General features: G+C 37.2%; 1 protein-coding gene across 7 annotated transcripts in view; it reads left to right on the top strand.

Annotated features, from left to right (window-relative positions):
• sorcs2 (sortilin-related VPS10 domain containing receptor 2) overlaps nucleotides 1–19533 on the top strand; it is a 593249-nt gene that overhangs the window by 565579 nt on the left and 8137 nt on the right. For 4 of the 7 annotated variants that reach the window (XM_030162127.1, XM_030162125.1, XM_030162123.1 and 1 more), the window contains exons 15-26: nucleotides 8877–8997; nucleotides 9089–9222; nucleotides 11216–11335; nucleotides 12837–13008; nucleotides 13094–13280; nucleotides 14348–14481; nucleotides 15058–15181; nucleotides 17108–17220; nucleotides 17301–17423; nucleotides 18544–18643; nucleotides 18755–18802; nucleotides 19117–19219. In XM_030162127.1, coding sequence (XP_030017987.1) covers nucleotides 8877–8997; nucleotides 9089–9222; nucleotides 11216–11335; nucleotides 12837–13008; nucleotides 13094–13280; nucleotides 14348–14481; nucleotides 15058–15181; nucleotides 17108–17220; nucleotides 17301–17423; nucleotides 18544–18643; nucleotides 18755–18802; nucleotides 19117–19219 — 1479 coding nt within the window. The remainder of the gene's footprint in view (nucleotides 1–8876; nucleotides 8998–9088; nucleotides 9223–11215; nucleotides 11336–12836; nucleotides 13009–13093; nucleotides 13281–14347; nucleotides 14482–15057; nucleotides 15182–17107; nucleotides 17221–17300; nucleotides 17424–18543; nucleotides 18644–18754; nucleotides 18803–19116; nucleotides 19220–19533) is intronic. The other 3 variants (XM_030162130.1, XM_030162128.1, XM_030162129.1) reach the window with 1 other exon arrangement.

The raw sequence follows: 19533 nt of genomic DNA, 5'->3' as shown, positions 1-19533 counted from the left end.
TCCTCTTTCTGACCTGAAATGGTTCTTTAGACTATAAAGGTTGCTAACTCCTGTCCTATACATCATATAGCTTCACCTTATATCCCTCTCTTTACACTTCCTGGTCTTCCTTTTTCCACGGTTAGAACAAGTTGCCCATGGGAGCTCGAGTCTTTTCCTCATTACCACAATCTCCTGTCGCTGTCTTAGAGTGGGGCCCTCAGTTCCATGCCCTTAACAACAGCTGATGTCAGTCCAGTCTTCACCTCCACAGAGTTTGATTGCCGTTCCAGCAGTAGTTGATGAGAACGAAGGCCTGTGTCTACCCTCTGCCCTTACTCCATTCCTCACTTTTCTCATTTTATTTCTGTGGTGGTGCTCTGTATTGGTGTCTCCGATAGATAGGATTCAGCCAGTGTGACAGATTGATGCTAGATTCAATGCTTTGTGTACCATTATCACGTTACGAACATTCAGAAGCATCACAAGTAGACTTCATGTAAATGCGAATGTCAAATGACGCAAATAAAACCTCCTGTGTCCCAGTCTTGAGGAATAGATGCATCATACCACTAGTTTACTGATGGCTCTTAGTTTCATTGACTTAGATTTTCAGTGTAAGTAATGGTGTTTTTTTCACTTTGCACCATATAATTATGCTCTGTATGTTATAACATGCATAGCAGGTAGTGGAACCACATATTTATCACCACAAATCTCAGCAGAGATCTGTTATTTCCAGGTATACATTTGATGAAGCCTCATCCTTATATGGGTGCCTCTATGAAACTGGTTTTGCCAGCTTTTTAGGCCCAATAATAAAAGAGAAATTTTTACATATTTCCCCCCAGGATATACCTAATAATGACCTCAGATAAATGCAAAAAAATTACACTCTTGCTATGAGCCATCCCAAAATTAATGAATTTTTAATCAAATATTTGGGCCAAAAATAGGACCAAAATTGGGACATGAAAAGCTACCTCAGTGTCAGTGCATTTGATTTGGGACACATGGCTTGAAATGGTCTTATATACCGCTATAAATAAAGACACTGTTAAATTTGAGGATCCTTGTGGTTTTTCTAATCCAGACATGTGGGTTTTTCATGAATCATCAGTCTCATTCCAGGTTTCGTGTGTAACCCATCGTGTCCACTTGCGTTACATACAGAATCTGCCCAGTTAAACACGAATAAATTGCGAGTGATTTTGCAACAGTGGTTAATTTTGTCTCTGCCTTGCATAATTAGATCGATTCGCAAAATGTACCTGTGAGGGAGTAAAAAGATATTCGAAAAAATAGTAGCATGTAATTTTCGTGTCCTTTTTACCGTGTTACATGCAGATTTTTGTATAAAAATCATATGAAAATGTGTTTTATCTGAGAAATTGTTTCTCTTTTATCTCAGTAAATATTTATTTTTAAAATAGACCCAAAGTGCTTCCAAACTTGCTTCATAACATTAGTCTACATCTGGTTTAAATTTATAGTCCCCCATGTCCTGTTTTTAGGGACCAGTTTCATAGAAGCACCCATATGCAAATGTTTTAGTTTAATATTAGACCAGTACTAAGACACAAACTGTTCATCCACAGTATATTTCAAGAGTTCAGATTTTAAGTTCTATAGTTCCTAACTCTCCTCTGGTCTCTTCCTCTTCTCCCTCCAATCTCTCCATCATAAAGATAGCTGGAGTTAGACTTGTCACATCATCTTAGACTTAAGGCTTCAGGCTCTGAGATAAGGCAGGCTTCAAGCTGTAATCTGCTGAGAAGGGCAAAGAGATGGTCACACACATACACAAATGCATGCACGCGCATCTGCAGATACACACCAATCCACGCACACAGACACACAGTGAGGAGAACAAGCTCAAACACTCAGACTCATTCACTATTATCTGCCATGCGTCAAACACACACTCTGGGTTGACAGACACTACCTCACACACATATACATCGCCCATCTGGCTCCGGCGAGATAGGGTCGCCGGCCATGGAGGAGTGTTGAGGGCAGCTCATGTCTGGCAGATTAGCCGGGCTCTATTTCCTCGCCACGGAGTTTCGCCTTTTGACGGTGCAGCCTGCCATCCCATAATGAAGTCTATGAGCAGTGACTTGGCACCAAGGACAGGTGGGGGAGCAGAGAGCGTCCACCACTCATACTAATGACAGCTGGTCAAGTATCAGCCACTGGACGCACTGGGTGATATCACAAGGACAGTTTTTTTTTGTTACAAAAAGATCTGTTGGTGGTATAACACCACCAATTTTTGCTGAAAACCCATGTTGTTTTTTGCAAGAGTTTCTGATTGACCGCGATTTCAGATAATGGTCATTCTAGGTGTATGCATCTCAAATCATAAACAACAACAATGGCAAACATGTACACCAGTGATTCCTAACCTTTTTTGGCTCGTGACCCCATTTTAACATCAAATTTCTGGTGAGCCCAGACATTTTTTTGGCTAAAATTAATTTGTTTAGGATCATGTAAGACTTTGCTCTACTATGTTGCAAATAAATGTTAATTTTAAATGACATTTAGTCTATATAATGCATATTATTATGGATGGAGGCAGAAAAGCCAGGTGTAGATTACTGCACAAAGTGAGAATTTTATTTTCCTTGGTCAGGATATGTACAGTCAGTACAGCTTCTATTTACAAGGCTGCAAATTAATACTGAAAAAAAAAAACTCAAACTGTGAATTATGAAAGAGCTGCAGCATCTGAAACCAACCACAATGAACAAGATAAACAGATAAACAGTACCACAGTGCTTCAGTTTCAGCTTCAGAGTTTGTCATGTCTTTTATGTATTGTGATTGTCTCTCTCAACTCACCATATATTTTTTATTAGTAAGTGTGTGGGTTTTTTTGATCAATTTCTAGAAATTTCAGGCGACCCCATTTGAATTCCAGGTGACCCCATGTGGGGTCCCGACCCCAAAGTTGAAAAACACCGATGTACACTGATCATCCATAACATTATGAAAACTGATAAGTGGTATTAATTTTATGACCTCATCTCCAGATTTTGTTTATTCCCAGCGTAAAGTGGTTAATACCCACCAAAACATTATTAGCACTGGTCTAATATTGTGTAGGTTTCCCTTTTTCCACAAAAACCAACTCTGACCTTAGGCCTAGACTCGACCAGACCTCTGAAGGTGTGCTGTGGTATCTGGACCAAGATGTTAACAGCAGATCCCTGAAGTCCTTGAAGTATAGAGGTGGGCCATCATGGATCAGGTTTATTTGTTCAACACCTGCTACAGATGATCAATGGTCCAGAGGTTGGGATGTCCTTCCTTAGTTCATTTTTGGTCGGTTCTGACCACTGATGACCAGGAACACCCAATAAGACGTACAGTTGTGGAGTCATCACTGTTACAATATGGACCTAGTCTAATTCATTCAGTTCATTATGTTGATCATTTTGCTGCTTCAAACACATCAGTTTCAACGTCTAAATTTTCACTTTCTGTCTAATATCTCCAACCCAGTGAAAGCTACCATTGGAATAAAATAATCAATATTATTACCAGTTGTCCTATCAGTGGTCAGAATGTTATGGCTGATTGATGTATACTGGTTTGTTTGCTTTTGACTAGCCCAGTTTAACCTGGCATTGCTACACCAGTTCACACAAAAGCCTCTGCCTTACTTGGTCCACAGTTTTGGATCAGCAGCTGATAGTATGGAATTATTTTTGTTGATGAGGTGTGTGTTTCAGGTACTATGTATGACTGGCATCCTTCGTTCTCACATTAAAGGGGGAAAAATTAGCGAGAGAACCAGTCAGGGTTTTGGTAAAAATAGTCTACTCACTGTTGCACTAACTTAATATCCACCAGAAAATTAACATTGCACATGCTCAAGAGTTTTTTCATTGGGGTATTTTATGTACCTTTGATGTATACGAGTGCCCTTTACTGGCCTGGCATGTTTTTTTTGGACATTTGTAGCGTCTGTTTGGCAAAACATCCAGATTAGTGTGGAAGGGGCATGAGTGGAAAGGTCTAAAACTTTTATGCATAACTTTTTGGGAATTTTTAATATATCTTTGGACCATTGTCATCCAGAATACTAAGTAAAATTGTGAGAAAATTTGCATAAGTAGGATTAATAGGTGCAAGTATTCAGCATTAGTGTTAGAGTGAGGGTTATTTATGTGCACTGAATTGTAAATTGTTGGGAATCATTATCTCCATGAAGTTGTTGTGATTGCTGGGGGTGTTGAGTTGCTTTGTAGGCCCCCTGGTGGCTCATCCACTAGAGCATGTACCGCATATGCTGGAACCCTGTGACAGCGGCTCAGGTTCAATTCCAGCCCGAGGCCATTTGCCATCTCTGTTACTCTCCCACACTCACTCCACATTTCCTGTCACTCGTTCTCTCTCCACTCCATCTATCTAATAAAAGCCCAATAATAAAGCTTTAAAAAAAAAAAAAAAAGTAGTAGGAAATTCAGGGAACATTTTCAGTGACAAACCATCAGGCAAATGGTTTGTGACAATGAGAAGCCACATTGAGATGGAGTGACTGCCCGCCTGCAGCTGATCTTCAATACAATAGGAAAACAACAATCATTATCATTAATACATATGACAAGTTTAATATCATACAAAGAGACAGAAAAGTGCATGGAGCTAGTAGAATGAGATTGGTGACATTAAATGAACAGGTAATAAATATAAAGGATAAATCCCACCATCAAACCAAGAACTACCAGGTTATATTCATCGATAACTCTATAAAATAGGGTTTCATCAAGTTACATTTAATATGTAAGTAAGCAATTACAGTAGATTATATTTGTAGATGAACTAATCAGATACAGAAAAAACATCCCAATGTTAAATTTATAGGAATCTACTCCTGACCAAATATAACAGGTACCAAGACTGGATAACTCACAGGGTGCACTGGGGAAATGAGGACAAATCCCACAACAACCAAAGATTTTTAAGACGTCAACATTGAAACTCAAAGGGATTTATTATCGTCTCAATAATGACAGAGGTGTTCAATACAAGAGCGAGGGCGGGACAAGGTGGTTGTGCCAAACAAACAGAAATCAATAAACCAGAACTTGGCCTGACTCATTCCAGCTCTGAAAACAAAAACACAATGGACTGAACTTGTGTAGAATAGAATATCAGCAAAACAAGTACAGAGGTGGCACCTACAGGCAGCTTTCATATTCTTAAAGTATAATATCAGTGATGGCCAGTAGATGATGGAGTTTATTTTTACTCTCGAGTCATTCTGTTGTAGTTCCCTAAAGTAGACTGACGCTCTGTCATCTTCTCAGTTTTACTTTCAGAGGTCATGTTGACGAAATAAAACCTAAAAATATTCTCTGACTGACAGTTCTCTAAAGAAAAGACTAAGGAGTTTATCATGCAAATGTTTTGTCATGTTTACATTTTACATAGCTTTGTGAGTTTTCCCATCATCCCTTTAGCTTTAAGGAGGATCAAAATGCAAACTCAAAGCTTCAGAACAGCCGTCTACAAACCAGTGGGTGACATCAGAGGGGCTACAACCATTACTTTTAAATTGTCTGTAGCAGGGGTCAGCAAACTGTACAACCCAAAGAGCTGCTTTTGACCCAAAATGAGAGGAACAAAGTGTCTGGAGCTACAAAACAAATATTTACCTGCACTACATTTTGTAAAGCACAAAAAACGACTGGTATGTGTAGGCATTAACTACTGACAACTCCACACTGAGCTTGGTAAAAATGGCACAAGCCCCTAATGCAGTGTGTATAACATGCATTTTGGTTGATGAAATGTAAAAACAAATGTTTTTATACTGTGTATAAGCTGCACATTTTTACAGATGGACTATGCATACAGCAGTGATGACAGTAGTGATAGTTTTGTGACAAAACCACATCTGGTTCAGGAATGTTGTGTTGCAGATTTAACCAAAATGTCTTCATATAAAAACTCACAATATTAGTAGAAAGTGCAAGGGATACCTCAACCTCTCAACATTTACATTCTTTTACAATTCACAAATTCTCTCAAATGGTCCAATAACAGCTCCTGTAAATGAAATGGGAGGTTGAACTCTTTAGGTTTGCTTCTTTTAATGAGGGAGTTTGAGGAAACTGATGAACTGACTGGACTGCACTGGTGGAAGCTGAGCAAGTTATTAGCACTTGGTAACAAAAAAAGAGGGAAGAGAAAACAAAAAATCACTTCTCTTTTCCAATACCCAGAGTATCAGAAGTAGTCAACACACACAAGGAATTTGGCTCTGGTTTTTCTTAGCTCACAATATACAATTTCAATATAAACCCAAACACACTTAAACATATACCTAATATAAACATTCAACTAGACACAAGGACAACAATGGGTTGAGAATCGTTAAGATAAATATGGGTGGATGTGTACAGAGAACTAGTCTATTAAAAATATATGTATATGTATATGTTGTTTACAGTGGATTTATATTATAATATGTACAGAGTGCAAATTTGACTTTTATACAGAAAGTAGATGTGTACAGAGATCCGGTTTATTACAAATATATATGTATCATGCAAGTCTTATTATATTTTAGTATGCAAAAAATATTTATTGCCCAAATTCAATGTATATCAATTACAGTGTTCCAAAAACTACTAGTATGCACTACTACATCCGCTCATATTGTGCAGTATTCAAGCCAAGATACTTTTGTGTCTCCTCCTACCCACAATCCTCTGCATATGACATGAAGCCATCTCAGTCCAGTTGGTGGTGGTAATAGGGTTAAAGTCCAAGCTTCCATGTTATGGTGAAGTCCTATGTCTCAGTTGTATGGATACTGCAGGCATGAAACAATTCCAAAAGAAATCCCTGTATTTAATCCTGTTCAACAAAACTCTGGTGGAAATGACTTCCCAAAATGCTTCTTGTTAAGTTTTGTCTTCTTAGCTGTTTATTTTAAGGAGGAAAACTAAAGGCACACATTTGTCATTGTTAATGAATGTTGATTTCTTTTCACTGAGCTGATTGGAGGGTTGTTTGTCCACTAATAGAACTCTTATGGCTCTGAAGTGGTTGATCAGCATTGGAAAAAGTGCTGCATTAACTCTGTGTCTGGTAATAATGCATTTGCAACAAGAAGATGGTTGATTTACACATTTTTACACATGTTTAAATGAAGTGATTTTGCCGCCTTTTCTTTTATTGTGCTGTGGAAGTTTGGGCTAGTTATGACATGGATCAATGAAAGATCAATTAACCTTTTATTTCACACAGTTTGTTTTCACTTGTGTGCTAAACCTTCACAACAGCACCATCATACTGGGCACATAAGGAAATGAATAAATGTAGATGTGCTTCATCGGACTGAAATCATAGAGTGAAAGACTATACCTGCTTCTAGTTACCTCAGATTTATCACCTGACCCTTTAAAGAAGAACATGTCAAGGAAAAAGAAGGTGCAACATCTGACAAATGGATCACTTATTTACTTTGATCCAACAAGGAGACAGCTGAAGTTAAGAATGGGAAGATTCCATGACATGTGACACACTGTAACACACCACCATCTAGTGGAGAACATGAGGAACTGCAGAGAACATAGTATTAAGTCTTATTGAATATGTTCTGTATAGTTACGTAAGTATAATTTGAGGCTTGTTCCATTATTTTTTTCTCCTCTGGATGTTTTTGGTGGGAATTCTCCTGGCTCAAACTGAAATTCAAAGGCCAGATATTCCTGTATATATTTCTGGTATTAGGGTATACACTTAACGTTATGATCTACATATTTAACCCATAAAGACACAAACATCCACTGGTGACCAATAGTATCTGCTGATGTTACTGTTTAATACCACTAATTCTATCAATACATGTAAATAATTGGTGTAAAATGCAGTTTGTCATCTTTTCATGGTCATCAGATATGACCCATTTGGACGTTCAGAGGTCTGTAGTTACCGTGGAAACACAATCATCTTCTAAAGCATTGATTCACCAGTAAAACCCATGGAGTTTGATCAATGAAAGTGGGTGGAGACACTTGTTTTATTTTCAGTTAATGATATCTTTGCGGGAAGTCATTTTTTTCTTTAGTTTCTGATATAATAACCCTAACCTTAATCTGAGCTTTTTATGAAAATCTACACGATCAGTAAATTTAATATAGGACAATACCTGATTTTCACTGTAAAAACACAAAATACAGAGGATAATATTACAATAAATGATGATAACTCACTTAAGAAAGGTTAAATATAGAGGAAAAATTCATTTAGGAACTGACACAAAAGTAGCACTGAGTCTTTATGGGTTAAAAGGACTTTAGAGCATAAATATTAAAGAAATCAGTGGGTGATTTACAATACTGTGCAAAAGATTTAGGTCACAAGTAGATTTGTTGTTTTATTAAAATTACAATGATATATCAGTAAGTATGTACTCATTTCACTCTCTGTAAGAGGAACTGAAATATAGGACTGCATTAAAAACAAGAAAATCAGAAAAAAACAGACTGAAGTATCTAGTATTTAATGTGAGTATGCTTTATACTTAACATGTCTTGAACTCTACCGCACAGACATTTTGAGATGTACTGAGCTAATCTTCCAGTGTTTTACTGTAGGTTTTCTGTTCAGGGTTTCTTATTGTTTGGGCCCCTTTTTATCATGGGAACAGAAATCACACAAAAACTGTTTCCTGTAGAAACTGTAGAGTTTTTAATGTTACACACAATATTTCCTGCTTTTTTTTTATTTATTTATTTATTTTTAATAGAGACTGAAATAGGTATTCTGCTAATTACAAACTGTGTGATTTGCAGACGAACATGTCTTTCCACAGGAGTTTGCGATGCTAAATGCTTAATAACCTGCTCTGTGGTCCTGGTGTTTCTGTGCAGTGTGTTCGGCCACATCAGCTACAGGTCAGACTGGGAACTGGTCAAAGTGGACTTCAGACAGTCCTTCCCTCGTCAGTGCACAGAGTCCGACTACGAGTCCTGGCAGCTCACCAATCTGCAGGTAACACACACAAACACACACAAGTACACACACATAAATGGCTGCTTATCCCTGAAAACTGAATTATTACTTTTTATTATGGTCGTTCCAGGGTGAGAAGTGCATTATGGGTCAAGAGCGCACTTTCAGGAAGAGAAAGGACACGGCGTTCTGTATTAAAGGGAAGAGCTACACCTCAGCTCTCACCAACAAACCCTGTCAATGCACAGAGAGGGACTTCAACTGGTGAGCACTGACACCACATACTCCTCCACCCTCATCACATTAACTAGTTCCATGCTCATCAATACACTGAGAAAAATAGTGCCATATGCAATATTTCCTTGGCCCAGCTTTATGTTTGATTACAGGACACGTTCACTGTCCATCCTTTATTTCATGCAGTGTTTCTGCAGTGTCACAACATTTTTACAGGAGGCAAGGGGTATGGTTTTTGGTTCAGTTTGTCTGTTTCTTTGTTTCTTTATTTGCTATCACTCTGCCTGTGACCCAGAGTAGATAAGGTTGCATTTTGGGAGAAGTTGGTCAATGTTCAAATTTTTTATGATTTTTTAAAAATTATTTTTCTTCTCCCATTTTCTTAGAATTGGCGCAATTTTACATGTCTGTAAAAACATCAATTTTGTTTCAGTTTACTTCAAACTTGTCACATATATAGAGCCAACTGATATGCTGACATCAGCACATGCATAGACATGATGACATCAATTGGATCCATGCCAAAATAAGCTACAATACGTGCGAGGGGCAGGGTTTGTTTTGCCTGGGACCACTTGTTTATGTTTATAGTTACATTTAATTTTTCATCAAGATCTTGTATTGATGATGACCTCAACAATAGGGTTAACCCTTTAACAACTGCAGTGTCTCTGGCACTGCATTTTACACTTAACAACATTAAAATTACTGTAATTCCTGAGCCATATCCACAAAATTCAAATGGCATCAGAAGGCTGAGATCCTGAGCTTTTCGACACTATATAACACTTTACAGCAGCAATGTGGGACTCTATTACAAGTAGAAAGGAGTTTCCACACAGGCTAAAAAACACCTGGGAAAAAAAATGCCAGAAAACAGTGGTTAGCTGTGAACACTGTGTGTCTGCCAAGCTCTGCTCTGATAACACACACAATACGACATTAACCAGCTGATAGCATAGTGGCTAACTTAGCATGTTAGCATTAGCACGGACGCTAAACTCATTAAAAACTCAACATTAGCAAACTCAAATTTAACTGAATCCTTATAGGATAACTAGGATCTTACAAACGCCAAGTGGCAGAAGTTTTGCTTCCTTTAACTCATGAATAATAACTTTACTGAACTTTTATTGGCAGAGCTCAGCTCTACAGCAACTCTCCTCTTAATTAGTACATGACCTCAGCTGACAAACTTAACCAAACACCACCAGGTTCAGCAAAACAACTAAAATAAAACCCACCAATAACATTTATACTAACATTACCTTATCATAACAACTCCATAATTTGTGGTTATGGTGGTTAAATCTCAACAGCTGGCCAAGTCACGCTAGCAAACTATAGGGCTACAGCTGACAATCAAACGTAACAGTTGTTTAAGATATAAATCTGTACAAACCCTAACCCTGACCAAAGACAACTGAGTTTGCTACATGAATGTCTGCAAATACAGGAAATGCACTCGATAATTTGAAAGATGACGATATCTTATTAACTTAGCGCTGGAGTTGTTAGGTCAGCTGCAATGGAAATGAATGCGTTCCGACGACGTTAAACTCAATGTTTGGAACTATCGGCCCCTCCATGACCCGGAAAAAGGTGCATATTTCTTTGACAACGGGAGTCTATGGAAGTGTCACTACTGTGATATATATTGAGGACTCTGGATGGGATAGTTATTAGAATCACCTGTGTTAAGTGAACAGGTAGAACCAATACATGGCAGGAGTTTGACTTTATGGAGCTGGGATTCTCCACCACTGATGCTTTGTGGCGTGAATAAAAATGCTGAGCTGGCCCAGCTTCTGTTTCTGGATGAGGATGATGAGGTAAACATTGGAGTGGCTTCAGAAGGGTTCATGGTTGGGGCACAGATGTCAGGAGCTTCATTTTCACAGAGTTTAATGTGTATGACATGTACAGAGACCATACTCATACTATAAGGATGTTCATAGTTCACTATTCAGCAGTTTTAGTCACTATTTGTAATACTGCTGTCCTGTGTGTGGATGTGCAGTGACTATGGGTTCGAGCGGTCACACACAGAAGGGGATCGCTGCTTTGCTGATTTCTGGTATGACCCGGATTCACCTCCTGAGGACTGCCATCTAGGACAGAGCTACGAGTCCAGCACTGGGTACTTTCACGTCCACACCCTGCTCAACACAACAGTCTTTTCATGTCCAAACCAAATGACAAACTGTTCCTTTAACCCTCAAAGACCTTAACAGCTTCCGGTGACCAAAAGCATCTACTGATCTAAAATGTTTAATAACTTTTATCCCACTAATCCCATCTGTACAATCAAACAATTCTGGTAAAATGGAGTTTCTCAGCTTTTTAGTGATATCAGATATGATCCATTTGGACGTTCAGAGGCTCCGTAGTGAAAATGGAAAAAATATTATCTTCTGTAACATTGATTCACCAGTAAAACCCATGTATACTCTTGTTTTTATGTTCAGTTAGTGATATATTTTGCTGAAAGAATAGTGTTTTCCTGTTTTGATATGGTAACCTTTAAATTTACTGAGTTTTTATGAACATCTACATCATCAATAAATTAAATAAAGGAAAATAAAGACTGAATAAAAAAAATGTTGTGTAAGTAAAGAAATTCAGACTATAAGGCTTTTTAAAACACTTATTAAAGGTTAAATGAAGAGAAACATACATTTTGATGTTTTCCACAAAAATTGTTTAAGGTTTTTAAGGATTAAAGACTCAGCATATTACAGCTTTGGATTTTTGGGGTGTATGTTTTTGTTATGCATTTCCATTTTTCTGCTCCTTCATGTGTGATTCATGGCTGGTTCTTACTAAAAATGAACCATGCTAAATAAAAGTTAAATCCACAGTTGTATAAAATCACCACATTTGTAGATAGAAAATTAAAGTTGAAACAGAATGATTTCATTTTCACTTCAAAATCCACAAACAAGGAGAAATGTTCATTTTTGGAATTTAGAAACAGCAGATACAATATTTATAAAGGAACTGATTTTCCATCTTACATCTTAAATGTCTCTCCATGACAGGAAGCAACTTTTTTACATTTGTTTTATTCTCATTATTAGTCATGTTCTTATTAACTTAAAGGCTATCAATAGGTTTTATGTCCCCATTTAACCTTTCCTAAATGATTTATAAGCATTGATTATAGTATTATCTTTTGCATTTTGCATTTATCAGCGAAAATCTGATATTTTCCTGTTTTCAGTTTACTCATTTATAAATATCATAGATAAAATCATAGTAGATCATGCCCATAAAAGCTCAAAGTAAATTTAAAGGTTATGTCAAAACAGAGAAAACTGAAGAAAAAGACTTATTGAGCAAAATGTATCATTAACAGAACATGTGTTTAACACAGAGTCTCTGAGTGTGAAATGGGTCGAATCTGATGTCACTGAAAAGCTGCATTTCACCTGAATTATTTACATGTTTTGATAGGATTAGTGGTTCAAAACTTGTTAAAGATCTTAGATCAGTAGATGCTTTTGGTTGCTGGTGGATGTTTAGATCTTTGAGGGTTAATGGAAATCATGATGAATCATCTAGTGCTAATAAATACTGTTGTTTGGAATCACAAAATAAAAATAAATAAATAAATAAATAAAACCTCTGCTGTGTTTCAGATACAGGAAAGTGATATCTAACGTATGCGAAGGGGGGATAAACAAGCAGCAGAGTGCCAAACAGCACACCTGCCCCATTCTGCCTCCAAAAGGACTACAGGTGGGCATAAAGGGGCAGATGCTGGCGGTGGCACCTGGTGATGACATCACATTCATCGTACAGCAGGAACAGGTGGGATACCAGTTTTTTCCTCACCTACATTCCCCTTCCTTCAGGTGTTTTCCACCCTCTGCTAATCCTCCGTCCTCCCCATCAGGGTGACACCAGCAGCACCAAGTACCAGGTGGACCTCGGTGACGGGGTCCGAGCCATTTACCAGAACCTGACGGTGACGGACGAACCCATCCAGCATCGCTACGAAAAGCCGGGGGTGTATAAAGTCACAGTGAAGGCTGAGAACATTGCAGGACACGACGAGGCCACCATGTTCATCCAGGTCACAGGTCAGAACCCACAGTGGAGGTTTTCATGGGGTTAATTAGCCTGTTCTTATCCAAGGACTGTGATTATATATTATTATATACATTTATTGGTAAATTTGTATGTTCTCCCTGTGTCTGAGTGGCTTCCTCCCACCTTCCTAAGACATACACTTCATAGATAAAATAACCTGTAGGTATGAATGTGAGAGTGAATGGTTGTCTGTCTGTACAATGTCTGTAACACATCATTATGGGCCAGGGTCGACTCTGGAACCCTCTGAAGGATTAAACGGTTCAGAAAATGAATGGATGGATTTTACTGAGATCTTTAAGAAACATAGAAGTTGATGAAGTGTACACAAAGCTGCAGGTGAGACAGTAGACACACTTACTATATGGTGAATGTTTGGTTAATCCACCCATAATTGTGTTACACTAGCGTCTTTATGTTATGAGAAAATGCATATTCAGCAAAGAACAACTTCAGTCAGACCTGGTTAGGTTAAGTTAGGTTTACCTGCTTCATAATCCCTGTATTTTACACATACGCACACACACACACACACACACACAGAACCTATTGTTAGCATTAGCATTAGCTCATAGCAGACTTGAGCAGTGAGCTGCTACTGAAGGTATTTATCGACCAACTTTTCAGACATAAAACCATCTTTTGCACTTGAGTAATTCTTACAAACATTCTGAAATTAACAAATAATATTTTAACTAGGACATTGACCCGTAGGGAACCATGGGTTCGAGATCCTCTGATCCTGTTCATTCCTTTACCTTGTTTATAGAGTCCACTTCCCTTTTATAATATAGGATATCTTCGTAAATGGAGCATAAACAAACTATGTTGTTTTCATTTCCCCTTTGCTGTTTTCCTCTCCATTCTTTTCCAAATAGTCTACGTCACATATTCTGAAGCCACACGTTCCCTCAGCCAATGTTTAAGTCATTACTTTTCCTTAATTCTCTGTTGTACTCTGGCTTTTACTTTGATTCCAGTTTTTACTTGGCTTGTGTTTTAATTAAATTATGTGCAGTTTTGTCTAATTAACCCCATTCTTTATGTTACCCTCCAGCTCCTCTGCAGGAAGTTCACTTAGAGGTGGTTCCCATCGCTGGGACAAACCATGAAGTCAACCTGACTGCCATGGTTCTTCCCACTGAAGCCAACCTGACTGTCTACTATTGGTGGATAGGAGACAGTCTACAGGTAAACAATCAGACAAACAGATGGAATCATCAGCTCCTTGACAAAATCTGTTACTAAATTTATTCACTTTAAGAAATTCATTGTCTCCTCAGGAGCAAAACTATATCTACATTTTTATTTCATATTTGTCATTATGTGTCTTTTACATAATTTTGATTCTGTTTTTCTTTTGCTACATTGTCTTGTTATGTCTTTTGGTCTTCTTCCATCTTTTACATTATTTTTTAAAGTCTGATAGGCAGTAATGGACTTTTACAACTAATTCTTCTTCTCTTTAATCCTTATCACTTTGCTTGGGTCAACATTTATAAAGTGTTCAGATAACACTTTCCTGTTTTAATTAGAAAACTTAATTCACATGTCATAATATGTGAAACATTTGAATTTCATTTAATTTTTTTTTTGCTTTCTTTTATTCTCTTGAGCTGTTAGGCATAAATAAAATTAATGTGGGTCTGTGTTTTGGGTTCTGGCCCTCAATCTGGGAAACATAGCCACAGACATGAAAGACTTTTTTTCTCCCAGAACAAATTTACAGCCGACTTACTGCCCACCTGATGTGACTTTGTCTTGCAGCCCACACTGACTTTGCAGAACAGCCTTCTGATACGCTTCCCAGAGACTGGAGAGGTGTCGGTCACAGTCCAAGCCTCCAACGGCCGATCCATGGTGCAGGACACCAGGACTGTCCAAGTCTATGGTAACACACATATGAAACAACCTATTAGCTTCACTACTTCAAACACATTTCACTTTATAAAACAAAAACACAGTGAAAATCAGATTCAGATCCAGAAATCAGATCTTTTTTTCTGTAATTTGGGGTTCTTTTTTACACACAAAGTATGTTTTAGGGTGCAAAAACTGAGATTTTATTAGTTTGAGTGACGATTTTTGAAAACTTTAGTTTGTGTGCATCTGTGTGGGCAGGAAAAACTAAGAGATGAGGGAAGTACAATGAACATGCACTTAAAACATCAGATATCACTGATATAGTTGTAGAAGGAAGTGTTTTACCTGCAGTAGACAGACATCAGCACTGACACATTTATGAGACGTGTATTGATAATGGGTTTTTGAAAAAATTAAAAAATCTAAAAAATCAATGAACCATCACTTTTAAAGTTACCTTAAGTTTATAACTTTTTCATTGTGCTCAGCTTCATGACAGACTAAAGCCTCTGTATCTGCCATGTCCAATATTATTTGATGCTGATTTGCAGTAGTTTCTGCATTTCAGTGTGTATCATGTTGACAATAATACCCATTTAGAAAAATATCCGTATTAGTATGGATATGTATGTGTGAGTTATTGTTGTTAAAATTGATTAAAAAAAAAGACAAAATCTAAAACTAGCTGAGCAAATAAATCCAGTGAAACATGACTAAATGGAAATGGAAGGCAAAAGCAGCTTTGTTTTGATCTGCCTTATATGTTAATGGATGAGGGTGAACAGGGGTAGAATGACATTGTGGAACCTTGAATCAGCATGGTTTTGTAAATCATATTTAATGTATTCTTTCATTGTACCCATTTCAGCCTCTATAGACCAAGGAATGTTACATAATACCTGAAAAACTAAATCAAAACGGTCTAATACTCAGTCCCTCAAAATAACCTAAAAAAGTACTTGGAACTACAAAACTAAACTAAAACTGACATGTAGAAAGAAATGAAAAAGTGAATAAAAATAAACACTGTAGGAAATGTAATTATGGCAACAGTAACATGAGTATCTGTTGTCATCACCAGTGGAAAACATAAAAAATACAAAAACAAAAAAACAACACCTAGAAGTACAAATTTTTGATGGTTGATTTAATATTTAGCTCGGAATTGGTTACAGATGATTCTTTAGAGATGTCCATTGATCCAGATTTATTGTATTTACTCATGCGGTGTCTACTACTTTGACTTCCGAGGTTAATATTGAAAACTAACGAAATGACAAAAACTAGAATTGAAAAAACATTTTTGTTAAATGAAATAAATAAAAACTACAATTAAAAGAAAAAAAAAACAATATCTAACTGACCCTGTTGTGTGCTTGCAAAACTAAATAAAATGTTAAAAAAAATTATGGATACAATTCCCTTTGTTTTCATCTTTGTCAGTGTGGGATTGATATGAAATCGATTTATTTCGCTCAAGCAGTTTTAGCTGGCAGCATCATACGACACTTCACGGTCCGTCACTTCTCATCACTTGTGGTTTAGAGTCAGCTTCTCATCCCCACTCTACCTGGAAACATGGAGACTAAAGTTAGGAGAAAGCAGCAGAGCCCTGTATGGGATTTATTTGAAGACGACAGTGAGGAAGATAAAAGATATAAAAAAACTAATACTAAAACTAAGCATTTAGAAAAAAAAAACACAAACAAATAAAAACTAGCAAACCTGCTCTAAAAGCTATTAAAACTAACTGAATTAGAGAAAAAAAAGCTAAATAAAACTAAACTATAATGAAAAATCCAAAACTATTATAACCTTGCACTAATCTAGGTTCTGATAGATTAAAAACATATTTCCAACAGTGTGGCAATGTAACAAGTGGTGTTTTATATTCATGACTGTTTTTCTTTTTGTTTGACCTTTAATGTGATTTTTTTCTAACCTGTCCCCCCAGATAACTTCCAGGTCATCCCTCTGAGCTTCAGCCGAAACCTGGACCGCTTCAACCCAAACATCCCAGAGTGGAGAGAGGACATCGGCCATGTGGTCACCAAAATACTGGCCAAGGTACAATGATGGTTTAGTCTGTGCAGCTGCAGACATCACAATAGTAACAGACTTACTGACTTCTGCTGTTCTGCCTTTAGATCACAGGTGTTCCTCAGGAGTCGCTGGTTACCGTGGTGAAGCCAGGTCTTCCCACCACGGCCGACCTGTACGTCCTCCCACTGGACAGTAAACCAGCCAAGAGGAGCATCTTCGTAGATAAGGTACAGCACAGACGGATGGATTTATGTTCATTAATGCAAGACAAAACAACATGATGATCTGTTTTCACTGCACTGCTCAGCCACAGATACTCACACGATGAAGTGTGTTTAGTATTTATAGTAAAACACTGATTTATAATGTTCAATATGAAGACAACATAATAGTGTTTCATATTATACAGCATTTTTACACCTAACATAATGTAAAATAGTTGTCCACTTAACACTCGTAGTATAGTCGGTGTAGATAGATAGATAGATAGATAGATAGATAGATAGATAGATAGATAGATAGATAGATAGATAGATAGATAGATAGATAGATAGCGCAGGAATCATTTGTTCTATTTATAAACACATTTATATACCGTAATCACCTCTAACCAGCGATTACATACTAAATACAAGAATAAATCAGTGTCACAATTATTTCATCAGAGGACGTACAAATATTTTATATCAACTGTATGTACAACAGTACTTGTACATACACTAATGATAGATCAAATATATTATAAAAGCCAGAAAAGCTACTGTATGTTGTACTGGAGGAAAAACATCTAACCTTGACTAAATCAGGCATGATGATTAGAAATCTGGAATGAGAGTTTCTCTAGTACATCAGGATGTGGTATTGTTTTATTGTTATGTGAATATATTATTCACAGTCTGAAGATAACGTGCTAAATTTGTCAAAAGTACTTACAGATATGAACATAAACCCATTTAAGACTAAACCTCAGTTTTAATCATCATCATGTTTGGGTTGAAGCCTTTTGGTACCTGGTTCCTTTTCAGAAATATCTGATCACAATGTTGGTGATCACAATGTTAATTTCCCAGTTTGGGATAAAAAAAGTACATCTATCTACCTATCTGTCTGTCTGTCTGTCTGTCTGTCTATCTATCTATCTATCTATCTATCTATCTATCTATCTATCTATCTATCTATCTATCTATCTATCTATCTATCTATCTATCTATCTATCTATCTATCTATCTATCTATCTATCTATCTATCTATCTATCCATCCATCCATCGTATGCTATCTTATCTTATCTTATCTTACCACTATATTCCATGTAATAGTGACTTTATGCATGTGTTTCTCGTCTTCAGCGAATCCCTGCCATATTACAAGCCTTCAACGACAACAACGTGAGCTTTGTGGTCCGAGGGGGTCTGCAGGTTCTGGTGATGCTGGCCGACCCAAATACAGGTAGAGTGTCTCCAAACTGTGTGTTCCTTCCTGTACACTCTGCTTTGTATACACAGTTTTTGTGTTTCTTTTAAATGATAACTGCATGTATATTATTGGTTTATTTCCAAGGGCTAGGTCTAATTGCTAATGACACTGCAGCAGCCGACACACAGACTGGTGCGTTCATGAATCCACACCTGCAGCTTTCTGTCACTAACTATCCAAACCTCACCTGGTCTGACTTTGACTGTACTGTGCTGTGCTTTTTTACCTGATTCCTCTTCTCTGAAATGGAAATGATTTCTGTCAGGTCTTTTCTTCTTCTTGGGATGTTTCCAGACTTTTACCTTGTCCTTTGTGCATTTGTTTGTGCAGTTTTGAGATATTTTTTTTTTGTCTCTCCATTAGTCTAATGAGTTTTCTTATCAAAGTTGTGCTCTAACTGCTAACATGATGTATTCTGTATGTGTGTATGTGTGTTGTTAATGCAGGGTACCACGGAGCTGCAGGGAGTCCAGGGGTTTGGGCTTTAGCGGTCATTTTCCTGATCAGCATCATCGCCACTGGCTCCTTCATTCTTTACAAATTTAAAAGGTAAGTGTGTCAAATCAGAAACTCACATGTACACATCAGCATGCTAACCTGTCCCACAATAGAACAGCATAGAACAGAATAGAATAGAATAGAATAGAATAGAATAGAATAGAATAGAATAGAATAGAATAGAATAGAATCTTTTTTTTTGTCACATGACATTGACAAAGACAATGACAGTGAAGTTGGAGCTGCGACAGACCCCAATTGTGCAAAAAAAAAAAAAAAAATAGGTGTAAATAAAAATAAATAAAAATTGACATCTCAAATATAGATAAAAGTAAAAATAACAATTGAGAGAAAAATAGAATACA

The sequence above is a fragment of the Sphaeramia orbicularis genome, chromosome 18 (genome assembly GCF_902148855.1).
Source record: "Sphaeramia orbicularis chromosome 18, fSphaOr1.1, whole genome shotgun sequence".
In the NCBI taxonomy this organism is placed as follows: Eukaryota; Metazoa; Chordata; class Actinopteri; order Kurtiformes; family Apogonidae; genus Sphaeramia; species Sphaeramia orbicularis.
Note: the sequence above shows the minus strand (reverse complement) of the source record. Positions and strands in the feature narration are given on the sequence as shown.